The sequence below is a fragment of the Beta vulgaris genome, chromosome 6 (assembly GCF_026745355.1).
Source record: "Beta vulgaris subsp. vulgaris cultivar EL10 chromosome 6, EL10.2, whole genome shotgun sequence".
In the NCBI taxonomy this organism is placed as follows: Eukaryota; Viridiplantae; Streptophyta; class Magnoliopsida; order Caryophyllales; family Amaranthaceae; genus Beta; species Beta vulgaris.
The window spans coordinates 72,153,025-72,178,118 of NC_079207.1; the positions used below are offsets into that span (position 1 = coordinate 72,153,025).

The 25,094-nt window shown below is 40.8% G+C and overlaps 1 protein-coding gene across 2 annotated transcripts; it reads right to left on the reverse strand.

Annotated features, from left to right (window-relative positions):
• Positions 1-11,667: 11,667 nt before the first annotated feature.
• LOC104898034 (pyruvate dehydrogenase E1 component subunit alpha, mitochondrial) lies at positions 11,668-24,949 on the reverse strand. 2 transcript variants are annotated; one of them, XR_007275547.2, is made up of 9 exons: positions 24,122-24,949; positions 23,483-23,562; positions 23,230-23,307; positions 22,964-23,059; positions 22,807-22,878; positions 22,571-22,624; positions 22,419-22,484; positions 22,017-22,265; positions 11,668-11,941 (listed from the first exon to the last, which is right to left on the reverse strand). XR_007275547.2 is itself a non-coding variant. In XM_010685033.4 (8 exons), the coding sequence occupies exons 1-8, from the start codon at positions 24,816-24,818 to the stop codon at positions 11,897-11,899; spliced, it is 1,188 nt and encodes a 395-aa protein (XP_010683335.1). In that variant the 5' UTR covers positions 24,819-24,948; the 3' UTR covers positions 11,668-11,896. The 2 variants fall into 2 exon arrangements, 1 of the variants encoding a protein (XP_010683335.1); XM_010685033.4 differs by lacking the exon at positions 22,017-22,265 and having other exon boundaries at positions 24,122-24,948.
• Positions 24,950-25,094: the final 145 nt, after the last annotated feature.

Sequence of the window (25,094 nt, forward strand, 5' to 3'; positions counted from 1 at the left end):
CATAAACAAAACATGCCACCTTGTTCAGCTAAAATCGGCGGCCAAATTGGCCATATATATGGAGCCAAGGGGCCAACCTTATTCCTCCAAGGGACAACCCACATTCTTCCTAAACATCAATCTTTAAATTTTTTTTAAATATCGGTCCTAGCTAGCTATCCTTGTCTTTCATATGAGGTCGGTCCAACAGTTCTAGTTTATTTAAATTGTTAGACAAATCATGAGACTACCCCACTCCCAAAAAGAAACAATATACTTCACATTTGTAGACTAGTAGTAGAAACTTCACCTTCAAGTATATTTTAGTAAATAAACCTATACAGCAAAGTTCGATTTATTTAGAGATCAGGTTCATATTTCGTAACTTAAAAATTTGCCTGTTAAGCTGGTCCGACTTGGTGAGTTTGTAAAACATTTGATATGATTGATGAGCATTTCTCCTATCCTAACCAAAAAGACATATACTATATTACTCTTATTCAACCAATATACAACTTTGTATATACATATATATTCTCAATTATATGCAGGCAGCAGGTTCATGCATGAAGCAAGCAGTATTTAAAGGATGTTTCCTAGCTGGATCTCCATTCACCAACTCTTTTTGGTCTCTCTTACGCCATAGAATATATTCTGACTTCTACCTTTCACCTTACTCATTATAAAACAATGATTTCCGTCTTCCGCGAAGTTGCTATCATGAAATATTTTTTGCCCCTACATTCACTTTTCAAAAGCATTTTGCACTAATATTTTAGAGGGGGATACCTAATGGTATAATATTAACACCACACGCTACTTTTTTTTTTTCTTTCCGAGAGCTTATTAATAAATGTCAAAAGTAATCTTGAGTAAGCAAGCTTTGAGTCATTGAGGGTTTTGCGACCGGTTCATTACATGCCTGAGCCTGAGAGAATTAAGATTGTATTGAATATTAACGTAAGTGATACAAAGTATTTATAATACAAAGATATAACTAACTTAGCTTAAGTATAGGAAAGATAAGTATATAAAAAGATATAACTAACTTAGCTTAAGTATAGGAAGATAAGTACACAAAAGGATATCCAGAATAATACTCTAAAAGATAGAAGAATATAATCTACGTAATCTTATCATGCCCCCGCAAGATGGACGGCCGGTTAGTAAGTCCGATCTTGAGTAGGAGAGTGTCCAAACGTGGCCTAGTGAGCGGTTTTGTGAGAAAGTCAGCAAGTTGATCACCACTAGGAACATGAACAACCTTGAGGGTACCATTTTGAACATTTTCTCGAATAAAATAGAAGGCCAATGCTAAGTGCTTCATTTTTGAGTCGAACACAGGATTAGCACTTAGGAAGGTAGCACCCAAATTATCACAATATAAAACCGGTTGAGAAGTAATGGTAATGCGAAGCTCAAGAAACAAGTTACGGAGCCATAGAAGTTCACCAGTAGTGTGCGCTATAGCCCGATACTCAGCTTCAGTGGAGGAGCGAGCCACACCCTTTTGTTTCTTGGAACACCAAGTGAGAGGATTGCGACCCAAGAAAATGACATGGCCCATGGTAGAGGTATAATCATCCTTGTTGCCTGCCCAGTCAGCATCCGTAAATGCATGAAGAGTGGAAGGAGACTCACGATGGATAGTGAGACCTTGATCTTTGGAGCCATTTAAATACCGTAGAAGACGTTTGAGGGCAAGCCAATGTTCAGTGGTCGGTGATGCCATGAATTGGGAGAGACGGTTAACCGCGAAAGCAATGTCGGGACGAGTTAGGGTGAGATACTGGAGACTACCAAGCGTGGCACGATAGTCCGTAGGAGCAGGTAAAGGAGTGCCATGAGTAGCAAGGAGTGTCGTGCCAACAGCAAGTGGAGTGGTAGCGGCTTTGGCGTCCAACATGCCTAAATTATCAAGGAGATCACACACATATTTACGCTGACTTAGAAAAATTCCCGTAGTAGTTGGAATAACTTCAACACCTAGAAAATATGAGAGAGGGCCAAGATCCTTTAATGCGAACCGTGATGCCAATGTAGTGATAAACGTGAGCAGATGGGCATGGTCTCGGCCAGTTATAATTATATCATCGACATAGACAATCAGGTAAATAGCTTGCGTGGAGTGATGGCGAATGAAGAGGGACGAGTCCGAAGCCGTGCGTATAAACCCGAGACTGACCAGGAAGTTCATAAGTTCATTGTACCATGCGCGTGGAGCTTGTTTGAGGCCATAAATGGCTTTGTGAAGCTTGCACACAAACGTGGGAGATGCAGGATTAATAAAGCCTTGTGGTTGAGCCATATAGACCTCATCATGAAGCGTTCCTTGAAGAAAAGCGTTGTTGATGTCGAGTTGACGAAGGGACCACCCTTGTGTGGTGGCGAGGGTGAGAATAGTTCGAACAGTGGCAGGACGGACGACCGGACTAAACGTCTCGGTGTAGTCAAGGCCGGGCCGTTGTTGGAAACCTTTGGCGACAAGGCGAGCTTTGTAGCGCTCAATGTCACCATTCGGTTTGTACTTGATTCGAAAAACCCATTTGCTTTTAATAATATTGGTAGCTTGCGTGGGGGGTACGAGAGACCATGTACCCATGGTAGTGAGCGAATTAAATTCGGCTTCCATAGCTTGTTTCCAGAGAGGGTGGGCTAAGGCTTGAGAGGCAGTGGTGGGAACAAGATGGGAGGGAGCAGTAGTGGTATGGTTGGCATACTTGGGATTGGGTTTTATTATATTGTTTTTCGAGCGAGTAACAATGCCAAGGGGGGAAGGGCGTGAGGCAGTGGAGGATGAGCTGGTGGTAGGGCTCGAGGATGAGAGAGGCTGGGTGAGAGGAGAGAGCGATGGAGAGGGCGAGGGAGAGGGGCTGAGTGAATCAGCGTGGGCAGGCGAGGAGAGAGAGTTGGTGGCGGGTGAGGGGGTGCGAGGTGGAGTAGTGGTGGGGGAGGTGGTAGGGGACGGAGAAGGCAATGAAGAGGGGAGAAGAGGGATAGAGAGAGTGCACCATGGAGTGGGATCAGTAGGTGGGAGTGGTGTGGGGTGGTTTGAGAGAGTGAGGTAAGGAAACTCATGCTCGACGAAGCGAACATGGCGAGAGGTGTAGATCTTATTAGTAAGAGGGTTAAGGCAATGGTAGGCGCTTTGAGATTTCGAATAGCCTATAAAGATACACGGAGTGGATTTTGGGTCAAGTTTGTGGGAGGTATAGGGGCGTAGCCAGGGGTAACAGAGGCACCCAAAGCTACGTAGTTTGAGATAGTTGGGAGGAGTGTTGAAGAGGCATTCGAAGGGAGACTTGGATGCTAAGGTGGGTGTGATCAGGCGATTAATGAGGTAAGTGGCAGTAGTGAAGGCATAACTCCAGAAGGTGAGAGGGAGGTTGGCATGAGAAAGAAGAGAAAGGCCGGTTTCAGCAATGTGACGATGACGTCGTTCGGCAAAGCCATTGTTTTGAGGAGTATGAGGTGGAGATGTTAGATGGGAGACTCCATCAATGGTGAGATAGGTTGTAAGAGCTTCATATTCACCACCATTATCTGAGTAGAGAACTTTGATAGGACGATTGAAAAATTTCTCAACGAGGGCCTTAAAGCGAATAAAAACTTGTTTAGTGTCAGATTTTAATTTGAGAGGATAGAACCAAATATACTTGGTGAAGTGATCAACAAATATAACATAGTATTTAAAATGATCAAGAGAATGAACAGGAGATGTCCACAAATCAGTGTAAATAATATCAAGAGGTGCATAAGAACATAAAGTTGATTGATGAAAAGGGAGTTTATGACTCTTATTACATTGACAAGCATCACAATTGAAATTGTGGAAATTAGAGACACTAAGATTAAATTTAGACGCTAAGGACTTGAGAATGGAAAGCGACGGGTGGCCTAATTTGTGGTGCCAGTGTTGAATTGAGTTTGTGGTGGTGGCAACGAAGGCAAGAGGCGTGGTGATGAATTCATACACGCCAAGGGAAGAAGAACCATCAAGGAGAGATGCCCCCGTGAGACGATCCTTCAAAACAAAGGTAGAAGAGGAGAACTCAATTAGAATGTTATTTTGAGCACATAGTTGAGAAATAGAAATAATGTTACGAGACATAGTAGGGGCACATAAAACATTATTTAAGATGAGAGATTTGGAGGAGGAGAGAGGGATAGTAAGAGAGCCTATGTGAGTGATGGGAATACCCTTACCGTTGCCAATAACAATTTCTTCTGTTCCGTCATATGGATGGTGAAGGGAGAGAGTGGAAAGATCGTTTGTAATATGATGTGAGGCACCTGAATCAAGGAGCCAGGGAGTGGTTGGGGCAGCGGAAGTAGTGGCTAAGTGAGCGCGGGGAGGGGGAGTAGAGGAGGAGGGGTTGGAGGAAGGGGGCAGTGTAGGTTTGGCGTTGGGAAATTGAGCTTGAAAGGTGGGACATTTATAGAGAGAGTGGCCGAAAGTATGGCACCATTGGCATTTGCCTTGGTAGCCCTTGGTCGGTTTCTTGGAAGATGGAGAGGAGGGCTTGGTGCTGCGAGGAGGGAGAGGGTCAGATGAGGGTGATGGAGAGGGAGGCGAGTAGCGGGTGGTGGTGGAGTGAACGCTGGCAGGGAGGGAGGGAGTAGGCGTGGTTGTAGAGAGTTGGTTTTCACGAACAAGGAGTTTTTCATGTAACTCATCGAACGTAATGAGGGTGTCACGATTGTTAACGCCTTCGATAAGAAGAGCATAGGCCGGGTCGTGGATACCATCACAGACTTGCTCAATGATATCCTCAGGGAGGACGGTGTCGCCAAGAAGAAGGCGTTGGTCGACACACATCCGAACAGAGTTCATGTAATCGGTAATACAGGAAGAGCCTTTGGTTAGGTTTTTGAATTTGGTTTTGAGTAGTTTAAGATGGCCACGAGATTGACGAGCGTAGGTGTGAGAAAGAATATCCCAAGCACCTTTGGAGGTGGCGGCTCGTGAAACAAGCGGGACGAGAGAGGGTTCCAACGTGCCAATGATGGCCCCAAAAAGAAGTTGATCCTGGCGTAGCCAGGTGAGGTGAGCTGGGTTAGGCGCCTCGGTAGCAGAAGCAGTGGAGGTTGCCGGGATGGTTATAGTGGCGGGTGGGGGTGGGTGGCTGCCATCAAGAAAGCAGAATAGGTTGTAACCAAAGAGGGTAGCTTGTAATTGAAGTTGCCAAGAGAGGTAGTTAGTAGTGTTGAGTTTGAGAATACTCGAAAGATTGACAACGACGAGAGGTTGGGAGGGATCGGCAGTGTTGGGAATGGTGGTGGAAGCCATGGGAACACTAGGGAAGCCGGAAAAAAAAAAACAGGTTCAAGATATGAACCGCTCCGATACCATGAGAGAATTAAGATTGTATTGAATATTAACGTAAGTGATACAAAGTATTTATAATACAAAGATATAACTAACTTAGCTTAAGTATAGGAAAGATAAGTATATAAAAAGATATAACTAACTTAGCTTAAGTATAGGAAGATAAGTACACAAAAGGATATCCAGAATAATACTCTAAAAGATAGAAGAATATAATCTACGTAATCTTATCAGAGCCTTCCCCTGACGATGCATCCTTTTCCAATTTGCATCTAGGAGTTCTTTATTTCTTCGATTTTTCCATCTATTATGTTTGAATGTGTTAGGGTTGTGAGTGCGTAGCGGAAGCAAATTAAAGATGTAGAGATTGAGATAAATAGATAGAGTTGAAAATATGTGGCAAGAAAAGTAGTAAAAGATGGACACACAATTTAACGTGGGAAAAATCCTCAAATAGAGGCAAAAAACCCACGTACGACGAGTACCCAAAATCCACTATATGAAAATAGGAGAGTACAAGAACCCTAAATATTATTAGGGTGAGTATACAATAAAACTCTCACTATAGTAGGAACTCACTAAAGAGTATTACAAAGAGAGATAGTGGATTAATAAAATAGGTGGATTAAAACTAGGAGGTTTTATAATGTAGGAAGACTTGTGATATGGCTTCTTTGATTTTGATGTGTTCTTGGTGCATGCACAACACTCTATTTATAGGCTTGTAAATGGTGGTTAATATGTCGGCAAATTTGCCTTGCATGATGATTCATCATGCATCTAGATTTCTCTAGTTGAAGAAATCTCAAGAAATCTCTAGCTCCACATTTGCCAACATTACTCTTATATCTTGAACTCTTGATAAAGTGCTTGAACTATCTAGCAAAGTTGACAAATGAGTTTGCCATGAGCATTGACTTTGACATTGTAACAAGTCTTCCCAACAAATATCACTAAGATAAATTGGGTAATTTGGTAATATGGGCCAATCTAGAATTTGGGCCATCTTATACCCAACAGAATGCCATTTGATGAATCCTTCATCAACTTTATATGTATTTGAAATAATTAAACTTTTAAGTCGCTTATATCTAGAGTAGGGACGACATACAAACAGGTCGAGTTTGTATTTATTTACAAGTATTTCTATGTGGCAGGTATTCCAATTTCCATGTGACAATGCAATCCTTTCATAAACCCGGTAAATAAAATATGTAGGGTTTTGAAAAATTTAATGATATAAAAAAAAGTGTATACAATTATTTGACTAATCGACGGGTAGTTGTTATGCCAAGTAGGATATACATCGGTTGCATGAAAAAAAATATGGTCATGTTCGTATCAATAGTGTTGGAATTATAACATTTATCAAAGCTACAAATATAATCATGAAGAAACTTTATAAGAAGAATTTTGTAAATGATCATGACATGGTAACTTGACAAGAACCATTGCCTTGAAAACGAAATTAGTTTGGCGAATGTGTTAAATTGTAACAACAATAAATTCATTCCCCGAGGTAATCACAACACTCTCAACCATATGCACTTAGAGGTGACAGGTGAGTATATGACGCCTATATTCTTGAATTGAACGATTAATGGAGTGAGGTAACAACTTACTAAGTTACAAGTCTTAAACGGGAACGATTAGGGTGATAATGAGTCTGACAAGTTCGCGAACAGTTTGGGCTCGATTCAGTCAAAGCTCGGCTCGTTGTGGCGTGGCTCGACTCGAGACTTAAACGAGCCAAGCTGAGCTAAGCAAAGCTCGGTTAGAAAAGCTCGTGAACAGCTCGATTATTATTTTATACTAAAAAAATATTTTATATTTTAAAAATTATATTAAGTATCTCTTTTGAAATATTAACTCAACTAAAGTATATACAGATTTTTCGCAAATTTATTTCCAAATGAGCTCGAGCCTATAATCGAACCACCGAGTTCGAGCTGAGCTCGAACCTATACGAGCTCACGAGTCCAGCTCAAGCAGCAAAAACTAATCACGAGATCACGAGTCGAGCCCGAGTGCTATTCAGGCTCGGCTCGTTCGATAAACACCCCTAGGAACGACCTCTTGAACTAGTAAGGCTTTTAATTAATCTGGAGTGTGAACAAATCTTAAACATTGAGGTTTAAGTTAAGACCCTGCTTACTACTCCGAGGTAGTATAGACATGTGCTCACCTTTAGGCATATGGTCATATGGATGTAATTCTAGAGAAAATCTTTCTCATATAAAAGATGATCATATATAACTCTTCACATCCACATAGGTGAATCTCAACAGTACTGTAATAATTATAATGGAAAAGAAAGGAGAGGGACGAGGGAAGGAGAGGAGATATGAGATTATGAATACATTCACGTTAATGAATTTATCAAAGGTTAGTAGCATGTCCACGATGACAGAGATTCATTAAGAGCTAAGAGCATAAAACTAAATATCTAATCTCTGACTTTTGATACCATGTTAAGTTTCTATCAAATCTCGCTACTTTTCCATTAATCGTGGATGAAATTAAAAGGTTCTTCGATAAAATTGTAAGCATATTATTATAACGAAACTACTCAAAAAAATAAGCTGTCTTTTTACCATTTTAAATTTTACAATGATAGTAATAATAGGATTACTGAAACTAGATTAGTCACTAGAATGTTGGATTCTATCATAGCTGGCAATGGCATTGGCGGTTTAGGTCCCACGACAGCCTGTAGGCTGTATGTAAGATTGTTAGTTGTCAACATGTCACTTAGCTCCCAGCCTGTTTACATTATACTACTATTTGAGTTCAACTGTTCAAAGTCTACATATAGAGGCTAGAGCCCAAGCCTCTGGCTCTATGTTATAGTTACATACTTACATGTACAATATGAACATCCGATGAGAGATGAACAATATACTACACATATGATACTATGAAGTATGTAGCTAATTTTTGCTTATTTTCACCTATTTCATGTAGAATGTATTTAGAATTTAGGTCAAATAAGTTACTAAGCTTGGAGTTGAACAACTCAAACAAATAAAGGTTGTTTTGGCAGATGCAATTAACAGAGAAAAAAATAATGAACAATTTACGTAAAGAAATAACGTGGTTCACTAACAATGCATTAGTTACGTCCATAGGTAGAGAACAAACGATTTTATTAGGTTTAGGAGAGACCCCTTGTTTGATTAATATGAATATGGTTCTTTTCTCTATTTCCTCCGTTTCTCACTACCGTTCTAACTATGCTATGCTTGTTAATGTCGCTATTTCTTCTCACCCATTTACCACCAATGTGGAGTAGCATTCTTTTGTTGTTCAATGCTAATGCAATGGTGACCTTTCCTTTGCGAAAGAGACAGTGACTGGAACTCAAACTCGACTGGCTGCCCTAAGATTATATTCTTAGAGTGTATTGCAGGGGAGAGAGCATATGTGCGCTTCTTGGGGTAACTGGATTAGACTCTCCCTCTGTACCCAAAGGCCAAAGTAAGGTTCAAGTCGGGTCTCAAGAAATTCCTTTTGATTTCGACAGATGAGATGAGAGGGAATTCGCACATTCAGTTCCTAATGACAGATAATTAATTCAAGACATAGTTCAACAAAATTCATGACTAATAAATTTGAATAAATAGTTCTAAGAAATTATATTGAGGAATGAGGACTAATAATTTCATATTAGTATAAAGGAGGGAATACCTTGTTTTGAGTTGAGGTACCCCTCCTTGTGATTTCTTTAATAATATGGGCATGCAAATTATCAAAAAAAAAAAAAGCTAATGGTATTGACATGCGAACAAGTAACTTTAAAAAAGATTAATAAAAAATGTAGGAAGTTAGTGACTTTTAAGTAGTGTATTTATGTCTTATATGCAATCTTAAAAGCTGCATATAGCATAACCTCAATAAAAAAACATGTGACAAAAATATCAAATAGTAAATGAGAATTGGTTTAAATTTTAGCTGGTGGCCGGTGGGGAAGGAGACAGAGTTGGTAATTTATGGGGTCTGTCTGTCATCTCACCTGTGTGAGTGTGCTTAGGATACTCTGCGCAGTCCAAAGAAGTTTAGAAAAATCTAGAGTGCCAAACACAATTTATTTTATTTACATTTACCAGATTTACCAGCCCAATGTATACCAAAAAGGCTTGGGTAAAAACTAAAAAAGAGCTACAGATTGCTCAGAAGAAGACAAAAATAAAGTAAGTTATGAATTGATTGAAATCTGAAATGTAAAATAATTAAAGAAGAGAAAGATCGTACTATAAAATTTGTTAAGCAATTTAGCATTAGTGCACGGGTGCACCTAATAATGTCAGAAGCTGCTTTTTAGGCCTTAATTCTTTTTTTTTTTTTTGGTATTGATTCTCACTTCTCACACATTACAAAGATTGCATGAGTACTACTACATTTTAGTGTTTACTTCGGACCAATTCCAAGCACGTGGAGATTAGTAACTAATCTACTTTCTTGTTCAAAGGACATCAGTGATAAAACGTTTATTACGAGTGGTTTGTCCAGTCACATAAATAAACATGAATTGATTTAACAATAATAAATATATCAAATGTAAAAGTAGGAGTTGATTTATTAATAACCAGTATCTTAAACATACGAATATTGGTTCTTATAAATAACCCATTGTAATTTTAGGGACAGACGTTGAATGAGACACATAAATCGATGCAAATTTTTACTTTTTGGCAGAGATCACATGTTTAACAGGGACAATCTGGTCATTTTAACATATCTAAATACACAAACAGGAGTTAGTTTAACACTAACAAGTGTATTAGACACCTAAATAAGGGTTGATTTGTCAATAATCAATGTTTTGAACACATAAACAGAGATTATTATAAATAAACAATTGTACTTTTTTGAAACAAAAATTGAACGAGACACACAAATTGATGCAAATTTTTACTTTTTGGCAAAGATCATGTGTTTACTTTTTGACAATAAGTTGTCTTTTTATATTTTTATTTAATCATAATTTTTTTACATATAAAGGTAACTCTTTGAAAAAAAAAATTATTATGAGTGAACACTGCTGCTCGCTCATAATGAGTATTTTATCATTTCTGGTATAAATACTATGCCCGTTTTTATTAGTTTGTCCCCTCGAGTTTTGGTTACTTGTTAACTTTTTGGTTGCATGAAGTTAAAAAAAAAAAAGAAAAGATGAAATCAAATAGTATGAAAGTCTTGTAAAGAGGTGATCCTTTAGTGATCAATATTAGTAAGAATCAGCCCCATAAAAACATCTCAAAAAGTAATTGGGAGAACAAAAAGGAACAGAGATCAAATGATACGCGTAGTATCTGAGAAGTTGGAATCGGTGTGAGAGGTCACATTACATTGCTAAATGGAGTTCCAAATATGTCTTAATCTAATGATTAAAATTGAAATAATATGAACGATAGGTCATAAGTTCAAATCCCTCTTTCCCTTCTTCGTACTTTGTACTGCCTCCGTGGCTCATATGAATCAAAAAAAAATTGCTAGATGGAGAAAATTCTCAATTAAAGTAACGTGAAGTTTATTTATGAACTACTCGAAAACAAACATTTATTTGACCATGAAGTAATTATAGAAAAATTTTGTTATTATGTGATATCTTCATAAATTTTATATTTTTTAAAATATATACTAAATGTTAAGGAAAGATGATATGTTGTTCATACTGTCAATTAGATAAACAAAAAACAGTAAAAATCACAAAAAAAAAAATATAGTTAACTAGTTCTACAATAAAAGACATTCATATTTATTATTTACAAAAAAGAACAATTTACCCACAAGTTATGTAAAAAAAAGAAAAGGCAATAAGTTAAAAGGTCAAATGAAAAGGCAGTTAAAATATCATTGCAACTGATATGAGACTTGTTATAAAGGAAAATGTTGCAGCTAACTTGGTACGAGAAAGGTACTACTATATTACCCATGCACAATAAATAAATTACTTTCATAGTGAAGTATAAGCCCACAATAAGGTATGACCAAATGAGAATAGCAATGAGCTACACACCATACAATGCACAATTCCTAATAGTGAGGAACCAAATATAGCCTATAATAGGTAGGTTCTTGGGATCAATGGCGGAAACAAGAGTGTTCAATTTGAAATAATGTAGAAAAAATATGAAGCGTTAGGGGAATTTGCAGAAAAGTTTACCAAATTGTGCTTCACAACACGCCATCAACACTCTTTGATAACGAAAATAATGGAGTGATCAGTGAAGACCTCGTTTCGACCAACATTTTGGTTTCTTATTTGGACAATGTGAATTCAAAAACACATTTATGCAAGTTAAATTCTAAACTATGTATATAAAGCTATGACCAAAATTCAACGCAACACCGGAAACTAAAACCCGAAGCACACTAACATAAAGTTCCATGAATCATTACATGATGAATCCAAAGCTATGCCAGCATCCACTGCAACTAGGCAGTGGAACTAAACTGTAGGTGCGAGGAAAACCTATACAACAAATGATAATATTGCATAAGCAAAAAAATAATTTTGGGTCAAAACCTTTTATTTTGAGACTTCCCATCTCAATTCTCCATCTTGTATCAAAATATTACTTCTGATCATGGTAGCGTAGTTCTAAGTACTTTCCTGTCAGCACCAAATGACTGCAAAAGAAGATAGAGATTCACATAAAGATCAGACAAGTTTTAGGCATATCAACTTGTCTACCAGGTGAGTAATCTACCCACTAGATATATGACTACAATAGATAGTGAAATCCAGTTATAGACAGCATTATTAGCACATCAAGACAGTTCTAAACCAAAGCAACTAAGATGCCAAAGGGGCTGAAGTGCAAATTCTATGTGCTCTGCACGTTGTACTATGTGCTTCCAAGCACATTTTTTTTGCGTTGTCACATACTTTGCTGAAATGAGCAAAATGTAAAATGTGCAAACAATGTGCGAAGGAGTACCTAGTTCTAGGTGCTCCGGAGAGCACTAAGGAGACTTTGGGGATGAAGTGTCAGGGCCTTAAGATCAGAACATCAACACATCGCAAAACTATGATTAGCGATTACACACAGTTCGTGCTTGTTAATCTAGTTGATTATCTATTCAGTATTCACCATTCCCTTACTGTTGCTGCGCCGCAGGCCCCTTCGCGCTTAACATAGTAGCGACTGTTGTCATAGTCAACAAGAGCAACTAGGGAGCATTTGTTTGGGGGAAATCAAAAAAGGGAAAGGAAACTTAAGCACTCCAGTCCCTTTCCAAGTGTTTGGTTTGGAACTTCTATCATTCCTTTATCCCCCTTTCTAGTTCTAGGTGCTCCAAGGAGCACTATGGAGGTTTTGGGGCTGAAGTGTCAGGGCCTTAAGATCAAAACATCAACACACATTTTCATCAAGGCAATACTCTGGTTACACACAGTTCGTGTTTGTTAATCTAGTTGGCTATCTATTCACTATTCAGCAATGATTTGAAGCACTTCTTTTTACACTATTTCGGAAACCCAAGGACTCCATCGTATGGATATGGAAAATACAGGATTTCCAATCCTAGCAGGAAAAGGAGGGAAACGGATACTCGATTTAAAGTGAGTAAACAGAAATACGCCCTTACTTTTGTTGCGCCTCAGGCCCTTTCGCACTTTGCAGTTTCAATCAACTAAGGAGCGTTTGGGTCGGGGAAATCAAGAAGAGAAAGGAAACTTAAGCTTCCCAAGATTTTGGTCAGGAACTTTTATCATTCCTTTCTCCCTTTCCAGGGTCTATTCCCCGAAACTCCTCCTTGCTAATTCTCATTCCCCGACCCCTAGCCCCCAAGGTTTCAACCATTACTCCTATATGGGTTTTCGTCCCCAACCTGACCACACCACAACAACCTACTCTACCACCACCCAACCACCAATGTCAAACCTCACAGCCGTTACAACCACTGTAACATCAGTCAACAACCATTACACTGACACCTAACCACAACAGCCGAACCTTACCACCACCACAACCATCGTAACATCAACCAACCACCGTACCACCAACCAATAACCACATCCATGTGCATGGGAACAAAGAGAGATGGAGTGACCCACACCTACCACAACCACCATGAACTCGGAGGCATCTAGGCCTCGGTGGAGCAGGTAAGCAGGCTTCAATTTGGGGCCTCAATGGGGTAAATGCAGCAGGGTGTAAATATCTAGGACTCCGTGGAGCATGAATGCAAAGTGGTGGAATCTTAGCCTCGATAGCATAGGTGCACGGGGTGTGCTAAGAACTGATATTAGGGGGAGGGCAATTTAGACATTATTTTCTTTAGTTAGTGTGATAGACTCCACTGATGGGCCAGCCCAATCAAGGCCACCAGTAAGGTTCACCTATGCTAGGCGCCACATCAGCAGAAGGATACCTGGGACAGGTATATAGTGCCGTTACAAGGACTGCCAGATGTCACAAGCAGAGTGGCGTGCAATCATTGGCACAATCATTAGGGAAAGGGCAGGGAACTTTCCTAGAGAGAGAATAGTACTAGAGCAGTAGTATAAATAGAAGAAGAAGGAATTATGCAAGGATTATTGAGAAAAGTAATCTCTTAATTAATTCAGGAGTGTGGGGTTACTCGAAAACCTCTTAGGTGTAATTAACTTTCTATTTCCAGTAATACAAGAAATCTCTCTCTCTCTTCAGCTCTTATTCTTGGTCTCTCTTCTGGTGATATTATTTGCTGTGTATTTCCTCTATAAGGGGAAAGGTGAGTTTGTGGTTGCAGGTTCCATTACAGTGGTATCAGAGCAATGGCACCCACGGCCACCCAACGGGTGGATCAGTTGGAAGAACAGATGGCCGGTATCCGAAACACCATCGCGGAAGAAGTGGCCACGGCGGTTGGCATGGCAGCGGGGAGGATGCAAGACTCAATATCCACCCAACTCACTGCTAGTCTGGAGGTCATCACGAAAAAGTTCACCGACGACCTTAACGCAATGACGGTAAGGCTGGAAGGGAGGATTAACCGGAATAAGGAAAATTATGAGGGAATGGTGGATAGGGTTCAGTCCGGGCAACTCCAGTTTCACGAGGAGGTGAGAGCGTCGATTGAAGCTATCCGAGAAAGACTGCCGACGGGACCCCGAATCTCGGAACTTGAGGATGAGATAAGCAGGCCGGAGGGATTTGGAGGTGGGGGCAACCTCGAAGGACACCCAAGGAATCCGGAACAGGGAGGAGGGTTCCGAGGAAGTAACAGCCGAGAAAGAGGCGGACCGAATACTGGGAACTGGAAGTATAGAAAGTTGGATATGCCAATTTTTGAGGGAAACAACCCAGATGGGTGGGTTCTTAGGGCAGAAAGATATTTCCTTTTCTACAACCTGACGGAGGAGGAGATGTTGGAAGCAGCGGTGGTGGGCATGGATGGCGAGGCTCTCCTCTGGTACCAATGGGAACATCGCCGGCGGCCGATTCAGAGATGGGAAGAACTGAAAGCCTTGATGTTGAGGAGGTTCCGGCCCGCTAACGCAGGTACCTTACATGAACAATGGTTGGGAGTCCGGCAAACCGGCACGGTGGCGGAATATAGGAAATCGTTCATTGAGTTAGCGGCTCCCTTGAGGAATGTATCGGAGGATATGGCGTTGGGAATTTTTCTCAATGGGCTGAGAGAAGATATAAAAACGGAGCTAAGGGTCCAGAATCCCAGGGATGTGGACCAGGCCATGGACCTGGCTATAAGGGTAGAAGATAGAATCCGGGCTGGATCTGCATCTCGGCCTCGGCCCAGCTACGTTACTAAACCCTACCCTCCCCACTTCAACCCAAACACAAACCCACACTCATCAGCTAACCCCTACCAGCCAACTTATCCAGCCCAAAGCCCATCATTACTATCTTACCCAGGCCCCTCACATGCTCCCCACCCAAATAGAAGCCTTCCACCCAACCCAACCCCCAGAACCCAAAACACCAGTACTATCCCAGGAGCCATAAGGAGATCAACAGACCAAGAGCTTCAACACAAACGTGAACGAGGGCTTTGTTACCGTTGTGACGATAAATGGTCGGCCGGCCACCGGTGTAGGCGGCGCGAACTCAGCGTTTTGGTGGCCATGGAGGGTGATGATGTAGGGGAAGAAAACGAGCCGGAGGTGGAGGAAGGTGGAGAACCCGAGTCGGAGACAACACCGCCGGAGATTTCTCTCAACTCGGTGGTGGGATTGTCAAATCCGAAAACAATGAAGCTAGGAGGGACGATAAAGGGGGAACATGTGGTAGTGATGATCGACCCGGGAGCAACCCACAACTTCTTATCTTTGACCACCCTTGAAAGATTAAAAATACCGTTAGATTCCACAAAGGGGTTCGGTGTTTCTCTGGGAAATGGTGAAGCGGTGCAGGGGGCCGGCGAATGCAAGGGAGTAATTCTGGTGGTACAAGGGATCACAATCTGTGAAGATTTTTTGCCTCTCAATCTGGGAAATTCCGACATTATTTTGGGGATACAATGGTTAGAGAAATTGGGGGATATGATGACAAATTGGAAACAACAGTGGATGAAGTTCAAATGGGGGAATAAAATGGTAGAACTCAAAGGGGACCCGTCTTTGGGCCGCTCGCAGATTTCGTTGAAAGCAATGTTTCGGGCCCTCCAGAAAGAGAAACTCGGGTTGTGGGTAGAGCTGAACCATATGGCAGAGGACACGGTGGGTCTAGAGGAGCACAAAGGAGTGACGGCACCACCATACTTACTGCCCACTATAAGCTGTTATGAGAGGGTTTTCCACCTCCCTACTGGGCTTCCCCCAAAAAGAGGCAGAGAGCATGCCATTGTACTCAAGCAAGGGCAGGACCCGGTGTCGGTTCGGCCCTACCGCTACCCCCAAGGGCAGAAAGATGAAATAGAGCGGTTAATCGGAGACATGCTGAAAGCTGGAATTGTCCGCCCTTCGGTGAGCCCCTTCTCAAGTCCGGTTCTCTTAGTCAAGAAAAAGGATGGATCGTAAAGATTTTGTGTGGACTATCGGGCTCTCAACCGGGCCACCGTGCCGGATAAATACCCAATCCCCGTCATTGATGAGCTCCTTGATGAATTGCACGGTTCCCGAATTTTCACCAAATTGGATTTAAAATCCGGCTACCATCAAATCCGGGTGAAAGAATCGGATGTTTCCAAGACCGCTTTCCGGACTCATGAAGGGCACTACGAGTTCCTAGTAATGCCCTTTGGGCTCACCAACGCTCCGGCAACCTTCCAATCTCTTATGAACGAGGTATTTAAACCTTACCTTCGCAAATTTGTACTTGTCTTCTTTGATGATATTCTTGTATATAGTAAGGATGAATCCTCTCATCGGGATCACCTTGCTACTGTTTTGGAGATTTTGGCTAGCCATGAGTTGTATGCCAATGCCGAAAAATGTGAATTTGGCAAGAAGAAAGTGGCGTATCTTGGTCATATTATTTCGGAGGGAGGTGTGGCCATGGATATGGAGAAAGTCAAGGCTATGTTGGATTGGCCACCACCACGGAATCTGAGGGAACTCCGAGGATTTTTGGGTCTCACCGGTTACTACCGGAAATTTGTGGCAAATTATGCCAGAATTGCTCTACCTCTCACGGCACAGTTAAAGAAAGACAGCTTCAGTTGGGGAAAAGAGGCAGACCAGGCCTTCGAAGCCTTGAAACAAGCTATGGTAAAAGCACCAATACTGGCAATGCCGGATTTCAATTGCGGGTTTGTGCTGGAAACAGACGCGTCGGGGCACGGGCTGGGGGCTGTTCTGCTCCGAAATCAGCACCCCATCGCTTTCTTTAGTCACACTTTGGGTCCTCGGGCAAGGCTTAAATCGATATATGAGAAGGAACTCATGGCAATTGTTTTGGCGGTGCAAAAGTGGCGTCATTATTTGTTGGGGAGAAAGTTCGTCATTAGAACCGATCAAAGGAGCTTGAAGTTCATCATGGAACAAAGAATTGTGGGAACCGAATACCAACGTTGGGTTGGCAAGTTAATGGGGTATGATTTTGACATCCACTACAATCCGGGGGTCTCCAATAGAGTAGCAGATGCGCTATCTAGGAAGGAGGGCTCGGAAATTCAGTTGGGAGCAATGGAATCAATATGCGGGGTGCCCTGGGCACAAATTCAGCACCACATATCACGAGATGACTTCATGTTAAACATCATTAAGGGAATCCAGGAAGAAGGGCAGCAACCACATGGGTTCGAACTAATAGAGGGGCGGTTACTCTACAAGGGGCGGCTTATGGTCCCGTCCAAATCCCCTGTTATTCAGGCCTTGCTCAAAGAATACCATGACTCCCCCTTGGGAGGCCACGCAGGGGAACTTAAGACCTATCTCCGTCTAGCCACCGAGTGGTATTGGGTGGGAATGCGGAAGGACGTTGCCAAACACATCCGAGCTTGCGCAACTTGTCAGCGACAAAAAGCCCTAAACACCAGCCCAGCTGGGCTCCTACAGCCATTACCCGTACCTGCTCAAGTTTGGGATGAGATTACCATGGACTTCATCGAGGGCCTTCCGCGCTCTCAAGGGGTGGACACGGTTTTGGTGGTCGTTGATCGTATGACTAAGTATGCTCACTTCGTGGCTTTGCGCCATCCTTTTACAGCCAGCTCTGTGGCAGCCATTTTCATCAAGGAAATTGTACGACTTCACGGGTTCCCAAGCTCCATTGTGTCGGATCGAGATAAAATATTCCTAAGCACATTTTGGAAGGAATTATTTCGCTTACAAGGAACACAACTGAACCGGTCTACTTCTTACCACCCTCAAAGTGACGGGCAATCAGAGATTGTCAATAAGAGCCTCGAGACGTATCTTCGGTGCTTCATCAATGACCAGCCTCGCCAATGGGCCAAGTGGTTAGCATGGGCAGAACTCTCCTATAATACATCCCCACACATATCTACATCCATGACCCCTTTCATGGCGTTGTATGGAAGAGAACCTCCCCCTCTCATTCGTGTGGGCAGAGGTCAAACACCTGTGGACTCGTTGGAGGAACAGCTCCAGCTGAGAGATGCAATAAGGGATGAACTGAGGATGCATCTCTTACGGGCGCAACAAAGGCAGAAGCACTGGGCAGATTTGAAACGCACAGAAGAGTGCTTTGAAGTGGGAAATTTCGTGCTACTCAAGCTCCAACCATACCGCCAAAGTTCCTTAGCCAAGAGACAATTCGAAAAGCTCTCCCCTCGCTTCTATGGCCCTTACAAGATTGTCCAAAGGGTAGGGCAGGTGGCATATAAACTGGAACTCCCTCCCCAAACCAAGATCCACCCGGTTTTTCATGTGTCCCAGTTGAAGCGCATCAAGGGCCCACTTCCCTCCATCTCACACCTACCGTCTGAACTCACTGCAGATTTGGAACTACCCACTTATCCGGACAAGGTTCTGGGAATCAGAGGATCTGCATCTCAGGAGGTGCTTATTCAATGGAAAAATCAGCCTAAGGAAGAAGCCACATGGGAAGACTTTGAAGTCCTTCACCACCTATTTCCTGAGTTCCACCTTGAGGACAAGGTGAATTTATGGGCGGCGGGTAATGTGATAGACTCCACTGATGGGCCAGCCCAATCAAGGCCACCAGTAAGGTTCACCTATGCTAGGCGCCACATCAGCAGAAGGATACCTGGGACAGGTATATAGTGCCGTTACAAGGACTGCCAGATGTCACAAGCAGAGTGGCGTGCAATCATTGGCACAATCATTAGGGAAAGGGCAGGGAACTTTCCTAGAGAGAGAATAGTACTAGAGCAGTAGTATAAATAGAAGAAGAAGGAATTATGCAAGGATTATTGAGAAAAGTAATCTCTTAATTAATTCAGGAGTGTGGGGTTACTCGAAAACCTCTTAGGTGTAATTAACTTTCTATTTCCAGTAATACAAGAAATCTCTCTCTCTCTTCAGCTCTTATTCTTGGTCTCTCTTCTGGTGATATTATTTGCTGTGTATTTCCTCTATAAGGGGAAAGGTGAGTTTGTGGTTGCAGGTTCCATTACAGTTAGCTTGGAGAATAAGCTAGGTAGTGCATTAAGGAAAATATTCTATACATAGGGGTCATTAGAAAGAAAAAAGATGGGTTGAAAATCGTGGAGAGTGATTAGTGGTCTTAGCTTGGGAGAGTGCCATTCCTCTTCAAAGATCAGCAAGGTTTAAATTGGTGCATAATCACGGTGAATAGCATTAGTTCAGTCATATCTTGCTTGTCTTCTTCCTAATTCTTGTTCTTCTTCCAATAATCTCTCATTTTCTGTCCGTAAACTATCTGTTTCGATTACTAAGCTAAGTGAATTTTTAGTAGGGCGGTGCCGAAGCGACACATAAAGTAGCAGTGTGGTGCGCATGGTGATGATGTGTAAAGGAGAGAGGGTAAGAGGGGAAAAAATGCAATTTGGCCATGGAAAGTGGGGGAGAGGATGCAGAATTAGGCTGATGGAGACTTAAGATACTGATTCCTGACTTCCAATTCCCATTTGATCCAAACAATTCAATTAGATTCCCTTGATACTTTTTTCCCCTTATTTCCATTTCTGAATTCCTTCCCCTTACCCTAGCATGAAGAGAAAGCCTCCTAAGAACAAACAATTGTACTTCTCTAGCTACATCAACCACATATAGCGACCACAGGATAATGATATAGCTATTTTAGTGCATACTGTGACACTTTACATAAGCCATTCAGTCCAGTAGCATAAAGCTGCATGGTATACTAATTTGACCTTGTAATTACATATACGAGTGGAAAAATTAAAATGTAGCTCCGATGCCAGAGAATGGTTAAGACATTGGACAACCATATAGCTCCCACAGATTATGAAGAACTAAATATGAACAATATCGAAGAGAACAGCCAGGCAGAAGCGTACATCCAAAAACAGTTTCACATATAATAAATACAAAGAGCGATATAGAACAACCGAGAAAACTGAATAAAGATCGCATTCTAAATTATCACCTCCACCTTCACGGCATCCCTTCTTGCTCCCTCCCCTCATTTTATCACCCACCATCCTCATACCACCATACCAAGGAGGCAAGGACCCTCCCTATACTCCATCCCATCACTGGCATCGAATCCCAGAATTGTGCCTAACAACAATTAACTTTAACAGCAACAAAGTTCTGTTATGCATTGCGTCTAGGGTGAAGGGTAATAAAGGGAGTATAAAATAATTAGGTCGGCTTGGGGAGTAACTAAGTTAGCTCTATAAATAGAAGAGATTAGTGATAGGAAGGGAGATGAAGAATATATTTGAGAGTTCATTTTAATGTTTAACTTGTGAGTGTGTCAAGTCACTCGAAAATTTGATAATCTATCTTTATTTTTTGTAAATTCCATTCCTATCAATCAAGTTCGCCTTATATTGTCTCTTACCTACTGCCCAAGATTTCAGTTCATTACAAGTTCTCTTCTATGTTTTATTGTTCTTGTAAACAATTCTTTTTTTTTTTTTTTAAAGATGTCATTACTGATAGTGCAGATAACTAAAACCTCAAAAAAATCATATGAATAATCAATTGATAATTTGGCAGGAAACAAATTGACTACGGTGGTATAAGCAATTTCTTATTTCCTAAATCACCATTGATACCATAATGGTCTATTCTGAGATGTCCACATACAACACAAACGATGGTACCAACATAACATGGTAAGTTCATGCTCAGCTCCACACTTCAAGCAAGAATAAGCTTTCAAACTGCTTCCATGATTTCCAAAACACCCACTCGAATTCAAAAATAACAAAATATTTATTAAATAAAAAAAAAACTATTGAGTACTATCAACTATCCCACGTGAGGGAAAAAAACACACATCAACAAGCACCAAATAATCAATTTCTTTATGCACATATTTCAGGCTTATTCTCTTCAACTGGTTACTTGATATTGCTTATTATAGACAAGTACAATAAACAAAATGTTCTGAATAAATCAAACAGCAATTAATAAACTTTATCAAATGAAAGACTTCATGTTCTGGTTGTTATGGTATGGTGGAAAAAAAAAACAGTTTACTTAAGCTCTGCAAAGGTTTTAATAAAAAAAGAAACAATAAGTTCAACAAAAAAAAGGAGAAAGTATTTTCAATAGTCTTCAATGAAAAGATAAACTGCATGCTAAAACCTCAATGCTAAAGCTAGGGTCTGATCTCTGTAACAACTCAAACAAGACATGAATGAGAATCAACGGAAGTAGTCGGTAATAGTTGACAAACGAAGCATGAAAGAAGAACGTAAAGAAGCCAAACTCTCTGGCTCTATTCATAGTCCTCTCATGGCTCCGCAACAAATGGGGGTGAAAAATCTTATCGTCAAGGACTCTATAAAAGGCTAGAAAGTTGATACACTACTGATCAGGGGTAAATCCATAAAAGCAATAAGGAGCACAGTGAATGACATTTGAGTATTCAAACACAAACACCCAATACACACACTCTCTTCTAAAGGCTTGGTCCCTAAGAAGGCCATATATGAACTATGTCCTTATACCATCACACCCTCCACGTACTCTCTTCAGGCCAAGAATGGATAGCCTGAAGAGGATTATGTCAAATGATATACAATCAGATATTCTCATCACCATGCACTTCAAATTTGCATAGGGTCTACACCCACTTATGTGGTCATTAATGAATAAAGCGGGTATTCTTTGGGATCAATTGTACATAATTTTTTATGCAAAGCAGGAAAGCTAATTAATGGGAGTAATTACCAATATTTTTTTACAGGCATGTCATTGGAAATTAAATTGACATGGCACAATCTCCACTAGAGCCTCTACACTTGAGAATCAGGGGTCCATTCTTGAATACCATTCGATTTAGCCACTTCCACACCAAGAATCCAACACTTTCCACATCAATAACCATTTTGCTCACCACTGACACTCATAAGCCTATCATTGGTTCATAACCCATACAGTCCACCTTATCACCAATTTATCCTAGGGCCAAACAAATCCCTAGCAAAAAAACCAACACAGTACAATGTTCAAGTTTTTGCTAATTATTCAAAAATTATAGATGTTGATCAGTTACCCTTTACCAAAGCCTACATGGAGAAACATAAAAACAATTGAGGCTCACAGATCAAAGTAAGTGTGTTAAGAAACTACCTCTACTCCATAACCTTTCACATAGATATTAGTAAAAAGTTCTGAGGTATCAGGCATTGGACTCTCCTGAAATAACAAGTTACCAACAGAGTGAATCTCAAGAAATATGAATAGAAGCAAGAGACAAAACTTTGTAGAAGAAATTTTCTTACCTTTGCCTTAGCAATAGCTTCATCGACTTCTTTCCTAATCTCCTTTTCAATATCCTGATCATTCCATCAAAAGATATTTTAGGTAAGAAAATGCTTTCAACCCAAAAACTGAATGAAAACTTGATATGGCTTCATAAGACACCACAGCAACTTCACACCACAGCACTACTTGTAACATAAAACCCAAAACATTGCTCACTTCAAATAAATAGCATAAAGTTTATGACAAAGATGACCTTTAATTCCTTTTCTCCGGCAATATCATGGGCTAATAGCAATTTCCTGACTCTCTCAATAGGATCACGTTCCTGTAAAGAAAAGCATAAAAACATAGTTCAACTCTCCAGCAGAACATTAACTTCTTTCTAGAATTACACAATACAACTCTCTTACCTGTCTTATGCCGGATATCTCATCACGTGTCCTGTAAGTGCTTCCAGGATCAGACATTGAGTGTCCGTGATACCTATAAGTGTCCATCTCAAGGATCTAAAGACAAACAATGAAGCAGAAATGATAAATAGCAGGTGTATTAAACATATTCTTAAATTTTAATAATAACAAGATGCCTTAGTCGTAAATTATATTGGTTATAAGAAGCCTTTGAAAAAATGAAATCCAAATAAATCAAGAATTGATGGCCTAAAACATATACTTACAATAGGCCCATTCTTCAAAACATACTCCTTTGCAAACTTGCAAGCTTGTTTCACTGCCAATACATCCATACCATCAACCTGCAACAAAAGTTCCAGAACAAAATTAGTTACATGAATTAAAAATCGTATAACTCATATCCCAATTACAAATTAAAACCACTATTTCACCCTAAAGCAACATTTTTCTATCTAGTACAAGAGTATTATGAGGGAATAATATAATAACATAACCAAAGCAACATTTTCACCATACCTTCAATCCAGGAACATAGTCTCCACGTTTGTAATAGGATGGACTCTTTGCAGCTCTCCATTCTGCAGTTCCCATACCATCTAAAACAAAGGCAAGTCATAAATCGATTACAATCACTTAATAAGAGTCACCACCCATAGTATTAAAATGTAGCAAGAAACCCCGATTAACATAACAGCATTAGAATCTACCAGATATACCAAGCAAACCAAAAACTAGTAGTTATAGAACATTAAAATGTTAAATGATGATTTCCACGAAGAATTAATAAATCGCAGGTCGTGTTAATTTCATACGAATCACACTGAAATAATCCGCCATCAGCAATGCCAACAATGATGAAATACAAACCCTAAAAATTCATCAAAAAGTAGAAATATCAACCAAATTGCCACAATGCACAAACTACCAGCAATCATATATATTCCCATCCTCTCAATTCGGAAAGATATCAACCAAATTCCCACAATTCAATGATTGGCCTAAAATCACAAAACACAGCAACCAATTTACTAAATTGTAACAATTTCCCTCATTTACCGACCGATTCAAATTACAACTGTTGAAACACCCACTTAGAAAACAAAAGGCATACATCATATGAGAAAAACAAGAGAAATGAAATGCAATCTGACTTACAGTGATTGTTCTCGCAGACTAAAATCGCAGGCAGATCCCAAAGAGCAGCCATATTCAAAGCCTCAAACAATTGACCTTGATTAGCAGCACCATCACCATACAATGCAAAACTAACACAATCCTCTTTATTATACTTCTGCGCAAAAGCCAACCCAACTCCCAAAGGAACCTGAGCACCCACAATTCCATGACCTCCATAAAACCCAGAATCCTTCTTATAAAAATGCATCGACCCACCTTTACCCCTCGAACACCCATCCTGCCGACCCATCAGCTCAGCAAACGCGCTAAGAAGTGACCCTCCACGCGCGAGGTAAATACAATGATCGCGATACGCCGTAATAATATTATCCTTTTTAGTAATGGCAGCCTCCATTCCAACAGCAACGGCTTCTTGTCCGTCATAAAGATGGCAGAAACCTCGGATGAGTTTAGCCTTGTAGAGAGAATCGGAGGCGATCTCCATACGACGCATGAGGGCCATATCGCGGAAGTAGGTCATGAGTTCGGCGGGTGTTGTGTCGACGGAACGAGATGGGGGTTCGACGATGTGGGATTTGAAAGGGACGCTTGTTTCGATGGTTAGGGTTTTTGTGGAGTCGGAGGAAAGGCGGCGACTGTGGGTGTGGGTCGAGGTTAAGGGGAGGAGGACGGAGGAGAGAGATTTTGTTTTGTTGAGGTGATGGAGAAGCGCCATTGTTGAGAGTTTGAGAGAGATGGAAAAAGGTGGAATTTGTGAGATCGAAGAAGAAGAATGTGAATGTCAAATGTGGCTTCTCTTATGATGGGAAAGACAAAGTAGCAGTGGTGGTGGGATGGATGAATTTTCTTTCTATTTTTATATTGGATTCACTTTGTTAGGTGTACTTAGCCTACACTACTATTAGTATTGACTATTGAGTAGCATCTAGCAATGCTCTATTTTTCTCAATTGCTATTTTTCTCAATTGCTATCAATTGACTATTGACTTAT

Coding starts and splice junctions, on each gene's coding strand:
- LOC104898034 (XM_010685033.4), bottom strand. CDS start 24,818: ATGGCGCTTCTCCATCACCTCAACAAAACAAAATCTCTCTCCTCCGTC. Junction 23,308..23,482: donor ACTATGTTCCTGGATTGAAG/GTATGGTGAAAA, acceptor CTTTTGTTGCAG/GTTGATGGTATGGATGTATT. Junction 23,060..23,229: donor TTTTGAAGAATGGGCCTATT/GTAAGTATATGT, acceptor GTTTGTCTTTAG/ATCCTTGAGATGGACACTTA.